Source organism: Oryctolagus cuniculus, chromosome 7 (genome assembly GCF_051225735.1).
Source record: "Oryctolagus cuniculus isolate XC-2025 breed Fujian yellow rabbit chromosome 7, ASM5122573v1, whole genome shotgun sequence".
Lineage (NCBI taxonomy): Eukaryota > Metazoa > Chordata > Mammalia > Lagomorpha > Leporidae > Oryctolagus > Oryctolagus cuniculus.
Genome location: NC_142873.1, coordinates 141,613,802 through 141,631,265, shown reverse-complemented (window position 1 = coordinate 141,631,265; position 17,464 = coordinate 141,613,802). Strand labels below are relative to the sequence as shown.

General features: G+C 60.0%; 1 protein-coding gene across 2 annotated transcripts; it reads left to right on the top strand.

The window, feature by feature from the left end:
* The first annotated feature begins 456 nt into the window (after window positions 1-456).
* On the top strand, window positions 457-10,154 carry TINAGL1 (tubulointerstitial nephritis antigen like 1). 2 transcript variants are annotated; one of them, XM_002720641.6, is made up of 12 exons: window positions 457-589; window positions 1,014-1,337; window positions 2,268-2,331; window positions 5,814-5,906; window positions 6,108-6,222; window positions 7,293-7,416; window positions 7,502-7,652; window positions 7,762-7,951; window positions 8,064-8,109; window positions 8,304-8,427; window positions 9,172-9,217; window positions 9,305-10,154. In XM_002720641.6, exons 2-12 carry the CDS (start codon window positions 1,028-1,030, stop codon window positions 9,443-9,445), a joined length of 1,404 nt encoding a protein of 467 aa, XP_002720687.4. In that variant the 5' UTR covers window positions 457-589; window positions 1,014-1,027; the 3' UTR covers window positions 9,446-10,154. The 2 variants fall into 2 exon arrangements, with proteins under 2 accessions (XP_002720687.4, XP_051688003.3); XM_051832043.3 differs by lacking the exon at window positions 457-589 and adding an exon at window positions 594-721.
* The last annotated feature ends 7,310 nt before the right edge of the window (window positions 10,155-17,464 follow it).

Genomic DNA, 17,464 nt, shown 5'->3' with positions numbered 1-17,464 from the left:
CGCCCCCACACCACGCCCACCTCCGGCCCAAGCTGCCCCGGGGCGCCTGCAGGTTCCCCAGCCATCCTCCTCGGGATTCCAGTCATTCCTAGGAGCTGAGGCAGCCACGCTGGACGCCCGAGGACCGGGGGTGGGGGTGGGGGGGCGCTGTGACCCGGGGCGCGCGCGCGGGTCCCAGCGAGGCTTCGTCCTTGCCCCTTCTCCCATGCACACACACACACCTTCCCTTTATTTCCCAAACCCAGGATCGCGGCTGCTCCGTTTCCCTTCCCCAAAAGCGTCCCTCAGCCCCAAGGAAGTCCTTCTTGGTGTCCGACCACACGCCTTTCTGCTTAAGTGGCAGTTCCGCCGCCTGCGGCTTCCGCCACAGGTCTCCCCTCGCCCCTGCCCCACCCGCGTCCTAGCTGGGTGACTCCAGGTGCGAACGTGCCGGCCCCTCCCTCGCGCGGCGGCTGGGGCGGGCGCGGCGGCCGGGGCGGTACAAAAAGCGGTCCCGCCCCCGCTCCTCACTTGACTTTGTGTCGGGCGGTCGGCGGGCCGGAGGCGGAGGCGCGCGGGTAACCCGGGCCCAGCCCACACCCCTCGCCAGGTAGGGCTGCTCCCCTGCTCGTAGGGCAGAGGGTGGAGGCAGAGAAGGAGCAGACAGGTGGCGGGGCCGGGCCGAGGGACGGAGACAGAGGGGACACAGCAGCAGAAGAGGACAGCAGAGGGGGACCTGGGGGTACAGAGTCAAAGGCAGGGTGGAGGCTGATGGAAGTGTAGGTGCTGGGCAGGGAGCCACAGCCGCCAGCTCCACATCTTTGAATGGCCCCAGGCAGTCAGGGAGGGGCCCTGTGTCTTGGCCCTACAGTTCCTCTGCCCATGTAACGCCTGGGGACTCAGGGGCCAGGGTCTCCAGTCCTGCTGGACACCTTGGACTCACAGTTCAGGAAGCCAGAGGATCAGCACCTAGCCTGGGGTGATGGGGAGCGTGCAACACATGGCCTCTGACCCTTAACCTCTGCCCTCCCTAGGCCCAGGAGGCGCCATGTGGCTGTGTCCACGGGGGCTGCTGCTGTTGCTGCTGCTGGCTGGCCAGGTGGCTCTGGGTGCCCGGCGGGGTCGTTGGCGCAGGGAGCTGGCACCAGGTCTGCACCTGCGGGGCATCCGGGACGCTGGTGGCAGCTACTGCCAGAAGCAGGACCTGTGCTGCCGCGGCCGCGCCGATGACTGCGCCCTGCCCTACCTGGGCGCCACCTGTTACTGCGACCTCTTCTGCAACCGCACCGTCTCCGACTGCTGCCCTGACTTCTGGGACTTCTGCCTCGGCGTGCCGCCTCCTTTCCCTCCCATCCAAGGTGAGCACGGGCATGGCCGGGAGGGCGGGTCGCTTGGTGGACCCTACCCTCAGGGCGGCTCAGGGGCGAGGCCGATGCGGTGACGTTCCCAGGGAAGGCTTTGTTGGCCAATCTGGCAAGTCCTCCGGTGGTCTAACTGGACTCTTCCCAGCAAGGCTGGAAGAGAAACTCCTTAATTGGGATTCTGAGTGGGCCCAGAGACAGGCATCCGCCCTTGCTCCATTCCTGCCGGACATGGAAGGTGCTGCCCCGCCTGCTGACTCAGCCTCGGGCTGATAAAGCACACAGGGGTTGGTCAGGGTCATCGGAGCCATTCTTCAGCCTTGACTTAGGATTCTGTGCCTGTGAGATGGCTGCTCGTACCTGGCAGGTGGGTCCAAGCTACTCCTGCCTTCAGCTCTCCCCACCATCCTTTTCTATGCACCTGCCTGTCCCACAGGAGAATCCTCTGAATTCCTTCTCAGGGTTCCATGGGTCTTGGGGCTAGGAGATAGAGTCCCTTAGTTGTTATCCCAAAGTGCTGAGCTGTCTTAGGGTAGCTGCTTGCCTTCTCTGGCCTTCAGCTTCCCCAGCCCCCTTCGACTCCCCATCTCCCAGCCCCAGTTCATTTCAATGGCAAAGGATCCCAGGAATGTTGTGGCTGGCATCCAAGTGAAGCGAAAGGGATTCAAGTTGGAGTTGGTGAAGAACTTCCCAAGTAGCAGTAGGCATGTGACCCTGCAGCAGATGCTTAAAGTTGCAGGGTGGCTTTGGTTCTAGAGAGGGCTGGTGTGCATGTGTGTGTGTGTGTGTGTGTGTGTGAGAGAGAGAGAGAGAGAGAGAGAGAGAGAGAGCCTGGGGTGACCTTGGGGAGGGCCAGCATCTGACCTCTGAGAACCTGGCCATCTCTGGCCCTGGTTCCATTCCTCACTTCCCCTTCCCTCCCACCAGGATGTATACATGGGGGCCGTGTCTATCCTGTCCTGGGGACGTACTGGGACAACTGTAACCGCTGGTGAGTGTTTGGGGCTGGGGTGGGGGGCTGTCCTTGCGGGCTGGGCGGCCAGCACACTCGGTTCAAATCCTGAACCTGCCAGTCATTTGCTGGGGACAAAGTCCTTCCCTTCTCCGGCCCTGGGGTCCTCATCTGGAATCTCACGGGAGCTTTAACAGCAGCCGTGGCGATGGGCACGGCAGCCCTCTAACCACATTCCCCAGGAGCGGTCAGCTGGGGCTGCCTGGCCCAACAGCCACCCCTGAGCCGGGAGTCCTTCCCCACCCCTCCGGGCTCAGGCTGGGCCACTGCCCCTCCCAGCTGTTCTTGCTGTCACGGGAGCCAGGAAGGAAACCTCTGGCTGCAGCATCTGCGGCCCCAGGCCGGATAGGGTCAGGGACAGCTGGGCTGGTGGCCAAAGGCGCCCGGTACAGGGCCTTCCCTAGAATGCGGCCCCTCCCCACCATTCCCGGCAGGAGGGTGCCCCCCTCTCAATCTGGGATGGGAAGTGGAGCCGGCTGGGGTCGGAAACCTGAGCGCTTTACTGGAAATAACAAGAACTCGGCACCCACCCCACCCCCCAAGCCTCTGCCGGGGACGGCGGGGCCCCAGGGAGAAGGCACAGGGACCTCGTGGTTTCCATTGCCTCACTGGGGTGAGAGGTGCCTGGGTCAGAGCGAGAGCGGCAGGGCGGGTGTGCATGCGTGCAGCTCAGCGGGCGCCTGTGTGTGTGTGTGTGTGTGTGTGCGCGCGTGTGCGCACGCGCGTGCGTGCAGAAAGCGCACAACTGCACGTTCCTTGGGTCCTGACCAGGCACCTCTGGACCTTGAGGGGTTAACACTCCCACTCCAGTGCCTGAGCCCTGGCCTCCCAGGCCCCTCTGGAATGCTGGGACTTGCTGCCACCAGCCGAGTCTAGACCTGCTCGGGCAGCCCCGGGGCCAAGCGGACAGGGGCCAAAAACCTCTGAAGAACCGAGCCCCTTCCTGGGGGACAGGTCCCGCGGCTGTGTTATCTGGGCGTGGGCGTGGGGAGTGTGTGCGGACTGGCTGGGGGGCGCAAGCCCTCCAGGGTGCTTCCCGAGGGTCTGGCGGGTGCCAGCCAGTGAGCCTCCCCCCACCCCCCACCCCCACCACTCCTGGGCCCTCCCAGAAAGTGCGCAAGCAGCTCCAGGGCTGGAGCGCCCAGCCATACTGGGGCTTGGCTCCCCTCGAGACTCCTTAAAAGGCCACACTGGAGGCGGGAGCCCCTGGCCAGGCTGGAAGGAGGCAGCTTAGCGGATTGTAATTGCAGTTAGGAGCTTGTAAAAGTATCACAGGACCCCTTCGGTCACACCTAGCTGTTAAAGATCTATTGGACACCAGTACAGGCACCAAGCTTGGGGGAGGAGGAGGCGCAGGGAGAATTTAACAGACACAGCCCTTGTCCCACTGGGCACAGGACTGGAAGGGGGAAAGCAATGGATTGATCATTACAGGGGTAGGAGGGGAAGGGACCATCATGGGCTGAGGGAGACACATCCCTGAGAGCCAAGGGAGATGAGTAGAACCAAGGCCTGGGTGGGGAGGGGATGGCCAGGAAGGCCCAGCGGGAGGTGGGATCCATCCATTTCAGCAGGAGCTGGGCGAGGGGTGAGAGGTCCTGTGGGGTCAGCCTAGGGTTTTGTATTTTGTTCAGAGTGACCTGGGATGCCACTCAGGGACTTCCACTGTTCAAAGATCTCTCTGGCTTTAGAGGAGGTGGGCCATGGATTGGGTGGTCGGGCACACAGAGGTAGGGGCTTGATTAGGAAGCCATTGTCCTGGGCCAGGTGGGAGGTGAAGAGGGACTGGCACCGGGTGGGCAGTGGAGGGAGGGAGACAGATGGACAGGTGGGCAGTGGAAGGTGGGAGGCAGACGGGCAGGTGGGCAGTGGAGGGTGGGAGGAAGATGGACAGGTGGGCAGTGGAGGGTGGGAGGGAGGTGGACAGGTGGGCAGTGGAGGGTGGGAGGCAGATGGGCAGGTGGGCAGTGGAGGGTGGGAGGCAGATGGACAGGTGGGCAGTGGAGGGAGGGAGGCAGGTGGGCAGTGGAGGGAGGGAAGCAGGTGGATGCACCGTCCCCAGGAGCTGCTGATGCCGGGGAGGGGGAGGAAGCATCACACCACTGTTCTGATTTGATGTGGACTGCTCTTAGGAGGAGCAGCCTGGAGGAAGGCAGCCTGGCACATTTTAAGTTTGAGGCAGCTTTGCACTTCCAGGGTGTCCAAAGATCAACTGGACTTTAGTCCGAAGCTCAAGAGAAGGGGGTGGGCCTGGGGTTCCTGCAAGGAGAGCTCACAGCGGATTCCAGGACTCTGAGCGCCTCCAGTGGCCCAGACTCCTTGCTGCATGGGTCACGTCTTCTCCGCCCTGGAAAGTGGTGCTGTTACTCCCACCCCATTTGACAGACAAGGACACTGGGCAGGAGAAAATTCAAATCCCTTTCCCAAGGTGACTGTGGGCAGGACTGGAACCCAGGATTCGAATTCCAGAACCAATAGTCACCACTTCCTTGCACTGCCTCCGTCAGGGCTTGAAAGTATCAAAGGACACCTGCCCTTGAGGCACTGGAAGTCCTGGAGGGAACACGTCAGACTGGGGGATGACAGCTGGGAAAAAAATACAACGGGGATGCGGGACAGGAAGTATGGAAGACGTTGAATTTTAAGACAGGGCGGCCAGAGGCGGCCTGCCTCGGCAGGTGATGTTTGAAGGACTTGGAAGAAAGGAGAGAGCCGTGAGCATGTGGGAGGAACAGCAGCTCCGAGGCCCTGGGATAGGCGAAAGGAGTGCAAGGCTGGTGGGGTCAGTCCAAAGGACAGTCCAGCTGCAGGAGGGGTCAGCGGGGCGGCAGGAACTGTTGCTGTCACCCTGCGAGGGGAAGCCAGGGGGAACGGTGATATGACTGAGGTGCAGCAGGTGACCCTGCCAGCTGCATTAAAAATATTCTAAGGGGTGGGGAGTGACGCAGGCCAGTCAGGCCAGACGCAGGCAGAACAATAAGGAGGTGGCCTCCGTCATCCGGGGGAAAGGTGAGTGCGCCACAGCGGCTGGCGAATGAGAGGCAGGGAAGTCTTTAAGGCCAGCCGGATCTGCAAAAGAGACAGGGGTGGCCCCGAGCTTTGAGCCTGAGCTCCGGGAAAGGTGAGTTGGCATTTTTTGAGGACCAGGAGTAAGGGACATCAGGCATTCATTCTGTTTTGGGGTGTAAATTTGGCCTGTTGTTGGGCACCCAGAACTGATATTGGGTAGCAGTGAGATCCATGGCAGAGATCAGGATGATGCAGAGCCGAACTTGAGAAGGGTGAACTTGAACTTGACATTTAAAGCCACCGGTCTGGATGAGATCCTTCAGGGATCCTCCCGTGGTCACTGGTAGAGTCCCAGGCTCATGTCGACCTCCGAGGCTCTGTCCCTTCAAAGGGTCCCTGTCCCACCCACCCCACCACTCACCCTTTCCTTCCCTCTTTTTTTTTTTTGCCAGCACCTGCCAGGAGAAGGGGCGGTGGGAGTGTGACCAAGAGCCGTGCCTGGTAGACCCAGACATGATCAATGCCATCAACCAGGGCAACTACGGGTAAGAGGCCCTGGAATCACCCTAGCAAGTGCACACATGTGCATGTACACACATACATGTACACACGTGCACACACGCACGCCCTGCCACTCTGATTCTTGAGCGCACTTAGCCACTGCACAGCTCTCCCCCCGACATGCGCATGCCCCCAGAGCCCCAGCCCAGAAGGAGGTGTAAGTCCTTCCCATGCCCCTCCTTCAGGTGGCAGGCTGGGAACCACAGCGCCTTCTGGGGCATGACCTTGGAGGAGGGCATTCGCTACCGCCTGGGCACCAACCGCCCCCCTTCGTCCGTCATGAACATGAATGAGATTTATGTAAGTCCATCTTTGCCCACAACCCTGCCACATGCCCCCGAGAACACAGGTTCCCAGGGACACTAGCACCCTGCGTCCTGCTCCTCTGAGGGCCTGGACATACCACCTATCAGTAGGCTGTGTGTCCCTGGGAAAGTCACTCCCCTGTTCTGGGCTTTTGCTTCCTGCCTGTAATAGGATGTGCTATGCTGGCAGAACTCAGATTCTGAGTTTTGTGGCTCCAACAGCGGCCCTTTCTGGCCCCTTTAGCCTGGGAAAAATGCTGTTGGTCCCAGTACGGCTGGGTCAGGGCCCAAGGGGCCGAGGGGTCACCTTGGTATTTTGGGAAGGGAGGCACAGACACTCTTCCAGCTCTGGCTGGACAGCAACAATTCAAAGAAGCAAATGCTGGCTCAGGGGGATCCCAAGGGAGGAGGGGGCTTGTCTCTTCCCAGGGATCCTCTGGGGGGAGTGGGGAAGAAACGGGAACCAGACCCAAAGAGAAAGGGTATGGAAGGGGGCTTCACTGAGCAGGCCTAGACTGGGGCGTGCGCCAGGGGACCTGCCTGTCAGCCACAGGCAGGGGGAGCATAGCTGCCAGGAGGGGCCATCCCGCAGAGGGACATCAGCCCAAGGCGAGGGGGACCAGGCCCTGCCCCTGCCCTCGCTATCCCGGGCCTCTGGCTATTTTCTACCTCCTGCTGTTTGCCTTGGCAGCCTGCCCGGTCACGGGACCCTGCCACTCCTTCCCTCCCTGTCCTTTGTGGCCTGAAGGCCATAGCCCTGGTGGGAAGAAGGGTGTGGCAGATCAGAAGGTGCGGAAGAAAGACACAGGGTTGAGAGCCAGGGAAGCTGGTCTGGCTACTTCCTGCTTCCTGGCCTCATGTGCTCCATCCGTACAATGGGACTAGTCACCCACAACCTGATACCTGGGGCGGGCACTAAATGGGGCTTGGCTCTTCCACTCAAGTCCATGTTGGAGGGTGCTAGGGCCCTGATCCAACTGCAGAAGGCTCTGGACTCTGAGTGGCCCTCCAAGGGCAGCAGTCCCTGAGAGGCAGGGGGCACGGAGGGCAATCTTTGTCTTGCAGACGGGGCTGGGCTCTGGCGAGGTGCTGCCCACGGCCTTCGAGGCCTCTGAGAAGTGGCCCAACCTGATCCACGAGCCTCTGGACCAGGGCAACTGTGCGGGCTCCTGGGCCTTCTCCACGGCAGGTAAGGCGAAGGGCAGGAGCTGGCCTGGTGGGAGACGGACACCTGGCCTGAGCCCGCTCACGGCACCTCTGCCTCCTCCCACCAGCCGTGGCGTCTGATCGCGTCTCAATCCATTCGCTGGGACACATGACACCTGTCCTGTCGCCCCAGAACCTGCTGTCCTGTGACACGCACCACCAGCAGGGCTGCCGCGGTGGGCGTCTCGACGGTGCCTGGTGGTTCCTGCGACGCCGAGGGTACGCACTCTGGGGGTGTGGGCAGAGAAGTGGGCAGGGCGCCCTGTGGGCGGGGCCTGGGCCATGCTGCCCCGCATCATGACCCTGTGCCCTCCTGCTGCCTCCCCAGGGTTGTGTCTGACCACTGCTACCCGTTCTCGGGCCACGAGCAGGACGAGGCTGGCCCTGCCCCGCCCTGCATGATGCACAGCCGGGCTATGGGTCGGGGCAAGCGCCAGGCCACTGCCCGCTGCCCCAATAGCCATGTCCACGCCAATGACATCTACCAAGTCACTCCTGCCTACCGCCTCGGCTCCAACGTAAGTGCGCACGCTGGCGAGGGGGCAGAGGCAGAAGAGGGAGTTGGGGGTTAGCCCAAGGCTGGAGCCGCCCCCTGATGGATGCCCTCCTTCCCCAACCCCTGGCTTCCAGGAGAAAGAAATCATGAAAGAGCTTCTGGAGAACGGCCCCGTGCAAGGTAGAGGCCCCTCATCCAGCCCTGGCTCCGGAAGCAGCCAGGTGTCTGTAAAGCACCAAGCCGAGTGTCCACTGGGGCTGGGAGCAGTGAGGCCACCTCCTCTCCCCTTGGCAGCACCTGGAGGGGGCACCTGGCAGGGGCACCTGTGCCTGCACTGGGGGCTGAAGGGGTCCTTCTTTGCCCTCTGCCTACAGCCCTCATGGAGGTGCACGAGGACTTCTTCCTGTACCAGGGTGGCATCTACAGCCACACGCCCGTGAGCCTTGAGAGGCCGGAGCGCTATCGCCGGCATGGGACCCACTCGGTCAAGATCACAGGGTGAGGGGCTCGTGCGCAGAGTGGGGCTGGGGGCTCTGGAGTCTGCTTGAATCCTTTGCAAAGCCAGGATTGCTCCCTACCACCCCCACCCCACCCCACCCCACCCCACCCCTTTTTAAAAAGGAAGAAACTGAGAGGTTTCTTGGAGGTCATCAAAGAATGGTTCCTTCCTGGCACGCTGGGGTGAAATGACCCCAGTGAGACACAGCTCAGCAGTCTAGAATCGCTCAGCCCCCAGCACCAGCCCTGCTGACTCCGAGTGACCACTGGGGCCTGTGATGTTGGAGTCCCTGGTTTCAGCGACATTGGTGAAACGTCCAGCCAAGGACGTGGACTCAGCAGTGGGCATCTGGGACCTCCGCGGTCCCCACACATCCGCTGAGTCCCTCCCTTCCCGTCCCCAGCACCCGCCCCTCCCCGGTCCCCAGGTGAGGGAGCACAGGCAGATGGGTGAGGTCCTACGGACCCTTCCCACGATGGGGGTCCCTGGACGACGCAGGCCCAAGCTCCCTCCTCCCCTCGCTCTCCCTTTGTCCCCTCCGTGCCTTCACCCCACGCCACTCTTGGGGCTGCACTCAGAGCTGTGGAAAGGGAGGGAGGTGCAGACAGATACAGAGACCAAGTCACAGCCAAGCTTGGGGTGCATCCAAGCTTCCAAAGGCAGAAGGGGCCCGAGTTGGGTGGCACCAGGGATGCAGCCCCTGGGAGCAGGTGGATCAGTGCCCGGCCCTGCTCTGCCCACAGGTGGGGCGAGGAGACCCTGCCTGACGGAAGGACCCTCAAGTACTGGGTGAGTCCCTCAGGGCAGTGTGCCCGAGCCCCTGTCTCCCACCCCCGCCCCCCTTTCCCCTCCTCATAGGCTCCTCCTCTTTCCCAGACGGCGGCCAACTCCTGGGGCCCCGCCTGGGGCGAGCGAGGCCACTTCCGCATCCTGCGGGGCACCAACGAGTGTGACATCGAGAGCTTCGTGCTGGGCGTCTGGGGCCGCGTGGGCATGGAGGACATGGGTCATCACTGAGGCTGTGGGCACTAGGCCAGGCCTGGCCCCAGGGTCCCAGGCAAGAGCAGCCAGTGGGGGAGCCCCCCAGGGCAGGGGACAGCCGCTCCCCGCCCCCACCCCGTGCCCGATGGAGCCAGGGGCGCAGGCGGGCGCCAGGGCTTTAATCCCCACGGGTTCCGCTGACGCAGCGCCCAGCCTGGGAGCCGCGGGCAGGCAAGGCTGGCGGAGCCCCCAGACCTCCCAGTGGGGACGGGGCAGGACCTGGCTGGGGAGCAGCTGGGCCTGCAGATCCCAGGGCCCTGGCTTCCTCACCCAAGACCACCCAAGCCAGGACACCCACCCCCAAGTCTTCAGCCCCACTACCCCACTCCACCCTGTATTCTTATTCTTCAAAGATATTTATTTTTCTTTTCACTGTTTTAAAGTAAAACCAAAGTGTTGGGGCTGGCGATGTGGCACAGTGGGTTAACACACTGCCTGCAACTCATATGAGTGCCGGTTCAAGTCCCAGCTGTTCCACTTCCGGTCCCGCTCCTTGCTTATGTGCAGGGACAGCAACAGAGGATAACCCAGGTGCTTGGGCCCCTGCCATCTACGTGGGGGACCCTGATGGAGTTCTAGACTCCTGGCTTCAGTCTGGCCCAGCCCTGGCCATTGCAGCCACTTTGGGGGTCTCTCTCTGTAACTCTGCCTTTCAAATAAATAAATAAATCTTTTTTTAAAAAAACCCAAGTGTTGGTAACTACAGTGCCTTGGAACCTCCGAGAGTGGTAGGCTGGGCCAGCAGCGGGGTGGCACAGGGTTAGACAGCAGAAAGGACTGCCCGAGGCGCTGCTGGCTGGCAGGGTGGGTGGCCGAGAAATCGCAGCCTCCACTGAGCCTGAACTGTCTGCCTGGGGCATTGACCCACTTGGAGGTGGGGCCTGAGTGGCATGGCTTTTGGCCTCTTGAGAATAGGAGCCGTGGGAACCGCCTCTCAGACGCTGAGTCAGCGCTGCCTGGAGGAGCAGCCCAGCCCACCAATCAGCAGAACGGGAGCCAGTGCCCAGCAGGCAAGGGGGCCAGCTCCACAGTCCGGAGCCTCTGTCTCTGCACATCAGCCTCTCCAAGCCACCCAGGCACGGGGCCCCCTGTGCTTCCCCTGCCCTGAATCAACCCTCCGGCTCTCCCCACCCCTCCACGCCCCCAGCTCAGCAAAATAGCATAGACTTCAGCCTGGCCGTGAAGCCATTGCAGCCGGCCCAGCCAGCCTCCTCCCCAGCGTCCTCCCGCAGTGCCCAGGCAACCCCAACATCCTCACTGCGCCTCACCTGTCCAGGACACAGTCAGGCGCAATTTCATGCTGTTCCCCTGCCCCGTGCCCTTCCATGCAATCTCCTCTATTTCAGTGTGTGGCTTAGTACCTGTGGAGGGCAGCGATGCGCCAGGATTCACCCTTCCGTCAGAACCCACGCTCCCCAACACCACCCAAACCCCACCCACCACTTGTCCCAACCCATCTGCCTACTGCCCTTTCACCCAGTGCGTCACCTCCCCCACTGTGCTGGGCAGCGCTGGGTCTGACTCATTCGAGGGTCCTGGGACCCACGCAGGCCGTGGATCGCCTGGGTGGACGCGACCCGTTCCTCCACCTCCACGTCCCTCCAAGCCCCCCGCCGGAACCCTGTCTTCCCGCCTCGGGGCCCCAGAGGGAGGGAGGGGGATGCCCGCCAGCACCGAGGCGGGGCAGCCGGGTCTGCTCCAGGGCTGCGCGGCCCCCGCACGCGCAGAACCTGAAAGGAATGCGGGCGGCGCGATAAGCGGCCGCCATTGTCTGGCTTCCTGTTTGCCAGGACGTCCCGAGCCTGCTCCTCCGGCCGGCCCACCCGTCCCCAAGGAGCCAGGGCCAGCCAGCGGCCTCGGGACGAGCGCAGCCCCGGCCCGGGACGCGCCCCGCTGGAAAAAACCCCGCGCAGGGGCCACGGGGCAGGGCCAGGCTGGAATTTTCTACAAGGACCTTGGGCGGAAGCTGCGGGGGGCGGGGCAGGGAGGGGAGCCGGGGCGCGGCCGGGCTGGGCTTCTGGGCTCCCTACGGGCCCGGGCCGTGTGGGCTCGGTCCAGCCAGTCCTGAGTCTGGTTCTCGGGCCCAGGAGCCGCGCCCTGCAGTGGGAGAGGGTGCGAATGGAGCCCTGGAGGCCCAGCAGGTGCATGGCCTCCTCCCGCAGCCATGCCGTTCTCTGCCGCTCCTAGTGGATGTGTGAGAAAGAACCAGGCGAACCCGGAGCGCCCCCAGCCAGATGACTGCCCTTGGGTGGCCATCAAGAAACGAATATTCGGCCTAGGGGCCAAAATGCCCTCCTCCCATGCGCAACGACCGGGGTTCGAGTCCAACTCCAGATCTGGCTCGGGGTTTCAGCTTCCTGCAGACTCCCACCCTGGGGGGTGGCAGGTGCTAGCCCAAGTACTTGGGTATCTGCCCTCCACGTGGGAGACCTGGAGTGAGTTCCTGGCTTTGCCTTGCCGGGCCCTAGCTGTTGTAGACATTTGGGGGGTGAACCAGAGGATAGGAGATCTCTCTCCCCCACACACAAATAAAAATTAAAAAAAATAAGAACCCCTGCACCCCAACCCCTTGTGGGATGTCCTGGGGCTCATCCATTCCTCTCTCTGGGCCAGGTTTGGGGGCTAAGACAAACCTAGGTTGGAAGCCCTCCTCGGCCGGCCCAACGCTGGCTGTGTGGGAGACGGGGCTGCCTCCCCATCTGTAACAGGGATGATGGCGTGCACCTGCCTCCTGGGGTTGGTGGGAAAATTGGAAGCGACAGGCATGCCATGCATTTAGCTCAGTGTTTGAGATTTGATAAGCGCGCAATGCATGGGAACAGCTGTGATCATTTGAAGGCCTTGGACTTCATCATGGGAAGGCTTTTCAACATGAGCTCAATGTTTACTGAGCGCTTAACCACGGGTTTGTGCTGGCACATTGCTCTGCATGCTTTATGTACATTTATCTTATTTAAGCCTAAATAAAAACCCTGTTTCCCTATTTCGCAGATGAGGGAACGTGCATAGAGAGAATGCGGTGCCTGAAGGTCATATAATTGAGACAGGATTCAAACCCCAGGGCGTCCAAATCCTTACACCCATAAACAGTGCACTTAGAATAGTGGTTAAGACTGGAAGTGGGAGCCAGCGCTGTGGCGTAGTGGGTTCAAGTCCTGGCTGTTCCACTTTTTTTTTTTTTTTAAAGATTTATTTATTTACTTGAAAGTCAGACTTACACAGACAGAGAAGGAGAGATAAGAGAGAGGGGGGGAAGTCTTGCATCCGATGGTTCACTCCCCAATTGGCCACAATGGCTGGAGCTGCACCGGTCTGAAGCCAGGAGCCAGGAGCTTCCTTCGGGTCTCCCCCGCAGGTGCAGGGGTCCAAGGACTTGGGCCATCTTCTACTGCTTTCTCAAGCCATAGCAGAGAGCTGGATCAGAAGTGGAGCAGCCGGGTCTCAAACCGGTGCCCAAATGGCGCTGCAGCACTGCAGGTGGCAGCTTTACCTGCTAAAGCGCTGGCCCCAGGCTGCTCCACTTCCAATCCAGCTCTCTGCTATGGCCTAGGAAAGCAGTGGAAGATGACTCTAGTCCTTGGGCCCTTGCACCCGCGTGGAAGACCCAGAAGCAGCTCCTGGCTCCTGGTTTTGGATCGGCCCAGTTCTGGCCATTGCGGTCATTGGGGGAGAATACCAGTGGATGGAAGACCTCTCTGTAACTCTGCTTTTCAAATAAATCTTAAAAAAAAAAAAAAAAAAAAAAAAAAAAAAAAAACCAGAAGCGATAGCCCAGTGTCCTTCCCCAAGCACTTCCTCTGTCTGGCAAACTTTTATTCATCCTTCAAAACCCAGATCAAATGATCAAATGCCACAAATCTTCTGAAAGCCTTTCTGGCATCCATCTTCTGGATCCCAGGAACCCAGCACCGAGGGAATGCCTGCTGACAACTTCTCCTCCCACAAAGGGGGGTGGGGCAGGAATATTTCTTTCTCAGCTTCATCCTTTCCTAACTACCAAATGTTCTGTTTGGCCGTCCATTCTGGTCTCCCGTGGTGCTCCGTGGGGTCCCAGGGCACCTGACTCTAATCTCCCAGGGGCTGCTAAGTTGCATCACTCCGCGGGTGCTGATGCCTCACATCTTCCTGACGTCTTGCCAAACCTCCGTCCCTGCCTGGTGCCCATTAAGGGAAAGGAATTCATGCCCACTGAGCTTGCAGTAGAACCGGCCTGGGGCCGAGTGCTGTGTCCACTTCAGCTTGTTCGCTGCTATCTGTGGCCCTGGGAGGAAGTGGAGCCCTGCGAAGCCCCTACCAAGCAGGGTGAGGCTCCAGACTGTGAGGAGGCTGGCAGGCCCCGGCACAGCTGGAACCTGGGCCAGACACCGCCAGGATCCAGGAGCCTCACGCACTTGTTCGCTCTCTGCCTTCTTTTCTAGACTCACAATGCCTCAAGGAAGAGCAGGTAGCTGAGTGTCTCAGAGCAAACTGCTTTCTCAGTTCGGCTTCAAAACACGGACACCTCCTGATAAGCCTGTCTGGTCAGCTGTCCACCTGTGAGCATGTCAGCCCTGGCCAAGAGACAGGGTCATGGCGGCTATGGCAGCCCTTGCTGAGCCACTGTTGAAGGAGGAAGGAGAGGCTCGCTGACCCTGGGAAAGGAGGAGCCCTGAACAGGCAACAGTAACGTGTCCACAGCCACCGGGGCAACCGCCGCCTTCCGTTCACAGGTGACGGGAGACCCAGGGAGACCCCCACAGCGGCGTGGTGGCCGAGCCAGACGCAGACCACGCTGCTTTCTCCTGAACTTGAAGATCAAGCCAAGCACAGGGGTGAGGGATTCCTCCCCCTGCCTCTCTCCAATGACTCACTCCTGGGCCCTGAGAAATGCATATTTTAGCTCGAATTCCACTCATTTCACGAGAATCCTGTGGCTCTGACGCGCACACCCGAGGCAGCGTCTTCCCAAAGCCAAGGCCAAGCGGGCCTCTCAGGGGAGCGCCCTGCTTCCTGCTCCGGGGGCTGCAGCGTGGTTCCCCCACGGGCCAGGATGACGTAGGTAGAACAATAAGGCAGCTTCCAGGCCCGGGGGAGAGGGCCCGGGTGAGCCCACTGGAGATCAGGGCCTGTTGTTGAAGGTAGGGAGGACAGTGGGGCTGGGGCTGGGGCTGGGCAGCAACCTTCCCAGGATGCTCTACTGGGAAGTGCTGGGAGCCCAAGCTTTCCCTAAGTCATGTCCAGGTGTCCACACAGCCCCTTGGCACAGACAGCTGGAGTGCAACTCACGGAAGCAGGGGAGCCAGGAGGATGGTGATGGCTGTGCAGCCCTCAGGTGGGCGTGCCCTGGGCCGCCAGCAGGTGTCCGGGTCTGCAGAATGGGAGCTGACTCACTGCTCGTCCTGGGGAGTCAAGGTCAAAAGCCTCATGCTTGGAGTCCCCTGATGGTCACCACCCACGCTGACCCCAGTTCCTCCATCACGGTAAGGCCGGGCATGTCCACACCCTTCCTGACGAAGGCCTCTCCAGAACAGGGCTGCGCCTCGCCCTGCCCTCTCTGCTCTCTCAGTGTTATTCAAAACAGCACTAGGTGTGGAAAAGAGTAGATGGTTGGGAGAGTGAAGGAAACAGCTCAGCATGTGCAGAGGCAGGGTTTAGTGGCTGTGGCAACCTTGGCTGCAGTGCCCCCTGGTGGACGATCCACTCCTTCTCTGCGGCAGAGAGAAGCTCAGGTGCTTAGCTTCTGAGGCCTGAGCCCCTACTGTGCCTATTACATACCTGCCCTGATGGAGTCAGACCTGCTCCAGGAGGCCTGAGTGCAGGGAAAAAGCAGGAAGGGGCAGTGCTCTGCCTTCCAAGGCCACTCATTGTTATTCCACGCCACTCCCGAAAACTCACCTTTCACCCAGCATCCAGCCTGGCCAGGAGAGGGTCCAAGTCTGGCTTCAAGGTTCTGTCACCTCTGACATCATCCTCCATTTGGGGTCCCGGTCTCCCCCCAGCCCACACACATCCGTCAGAAGTCTTCTCACTTGGAGCCAGGCAGACCCAGGTTCAAGTTCAAGTCCACCCTTGCTGGACTCCCTGAAGATCACTTTCCACTCTCAACCTAGGTTTCCCAATCTATAACATTCAAACAAGGATTCTGTTATCTCCACGGGGCAGCAGAGGGAGGAAGTCCCTAAAAGTGAGGAGGTGGGAGCAGAAACCACGCCCACTGAGTCCGACTGAGGTAATCTAGTGAATGAGAGCAGCCATGTGCAAGGTCACCCTGAAGGGCCAGGCTTACGCTGGGCCCTGCAGACACTGGCAGGCACCAGGGTGAAAGTGTGGCCCCATCTACAAGTGGGACAGCATCCATGGACAAAGCTGAGTGTCACCCGGGAAGCAGCAGCCCTGGCTGTCAGACTGTGGCCAGCAGAGCCTTGTGTTGAGATGAACACACGGGGTGACCACTGGACTTTGAGAAGCCCGTTTCCCCATGGCAGGATGGTGCTCTGGAGAGCTGGTGTGGTGGGCTCTTGTGGCCGAGGGCCATGAAGCCAGGGGCTCCGCCTCAAACACCCGTGGGACTGGCCGGGGTCAGAGCGGGCAGCAGCAGGGTCAGCGTCCGGCACATATTGGAGAGCACACGCTTGCCAAAGGGTGTTCAGGATCAGTGACTTTTGAAACCATGATGCCAGCCTGCATCGTTCAGGGTCTCAACAGGAAACAGATGGTGAACTCTAATTAGGAGAACTTGGGCAGAGTTTCTTTGCAAAAGGACTAGTGTCAGGGCAGGGTGCAGCGGGTCACAAGAGCTGGCAGCTGTGGGGCTGGCACTTACCTGGGGAGGGAGAGGCCCCCAGGACCGGGGAGTGAAGTGACTCACACTTGCCCCATCTCCCCCTGGGCTCAGGGTTAGCAAACCCCAGGGCATGCTGGGGGTGGGGGGTGCACACGCCTATGCACTTTCACATGAATGAGAAGTAAACACCGAGCTTTTATAAAGATTTCATTTACTCACGTATGTTTATGTGTGTACCTTAAAGGCAGCAGGACAGAAAAGGGGAGAGATCTTCATTTGCTGGGTCACTCGGGTGCTGAGGGACTGGCCCAGCCCTGGCTGCTGCTGCCTAGTGGGGTGTGAACCAGTGCATGGAAGATCTGTCTGTTGCTGCGCCTTTCAAATAAATAAATAAATCTTTTTAAAAAGCAGGAAAGAAATGCAGACTACTGAATTAGAACCTTCCTTTGAATACAAAGGAGACCTCTGCCAAAAGTTCACGGAAAATGTGCATTAAGGGAAAACCACATATGGATTTCAGAATGTGCTTGTACCAAAATGAACTCATCTTTACATTTTTGAATTTTTGTTTATTTAGTTGAAAGACAGAGCCAGGGCTGAGCCAGGCTGAAGCCAGGAGCTGGGAACTCGGCCCAGGTCTCCCACATGGCGGGCAGGGACGCAGGTACCTGAGCTTCACCTGCTGCCTCCCACGATGCGCATTAGCAGGAAGCTGGATTGGAAGTGGAGGAGCCAGGACTTGACGCAGGTTCTCCGATACGGAATGCGGGAGTCCCCAAGGACATCCTAAATGCTTTGCCAAAGTCCACCCCAAACCCACCTATTAATTGCATTTTCCAAGAACTTTCTGAAGTGCCCCTCATGTACTTCAGTGAAACCTAAAAGGCAAATCTGGCAGAATTGTAAGAGGAAACTCAGGAATCTATACACAAAGTGGAACATTACAGTTAATTCAATGAATGAGGTAGCAAAATACTAGTAAGGATACAGATGTTTAAATAATGTAATTAGGAGGCTTGCTCTACTGCATAAACATAGACTTTATACCCCAATGCCCATTGTATTCAAGCTCACACAGAACATTAAAATATAAAAGGCTGCATGCTTGGCAATCAAAGAAGTCTAAAGTGTTTCAAAGAATCAATACTGGGGCTGGTGTTGTGGCACAGTGGGTCCAGCCACAGCCTACAATGCCTGCTTCCCATACAGGCATTGGTTTCAGTCCAGGCTGT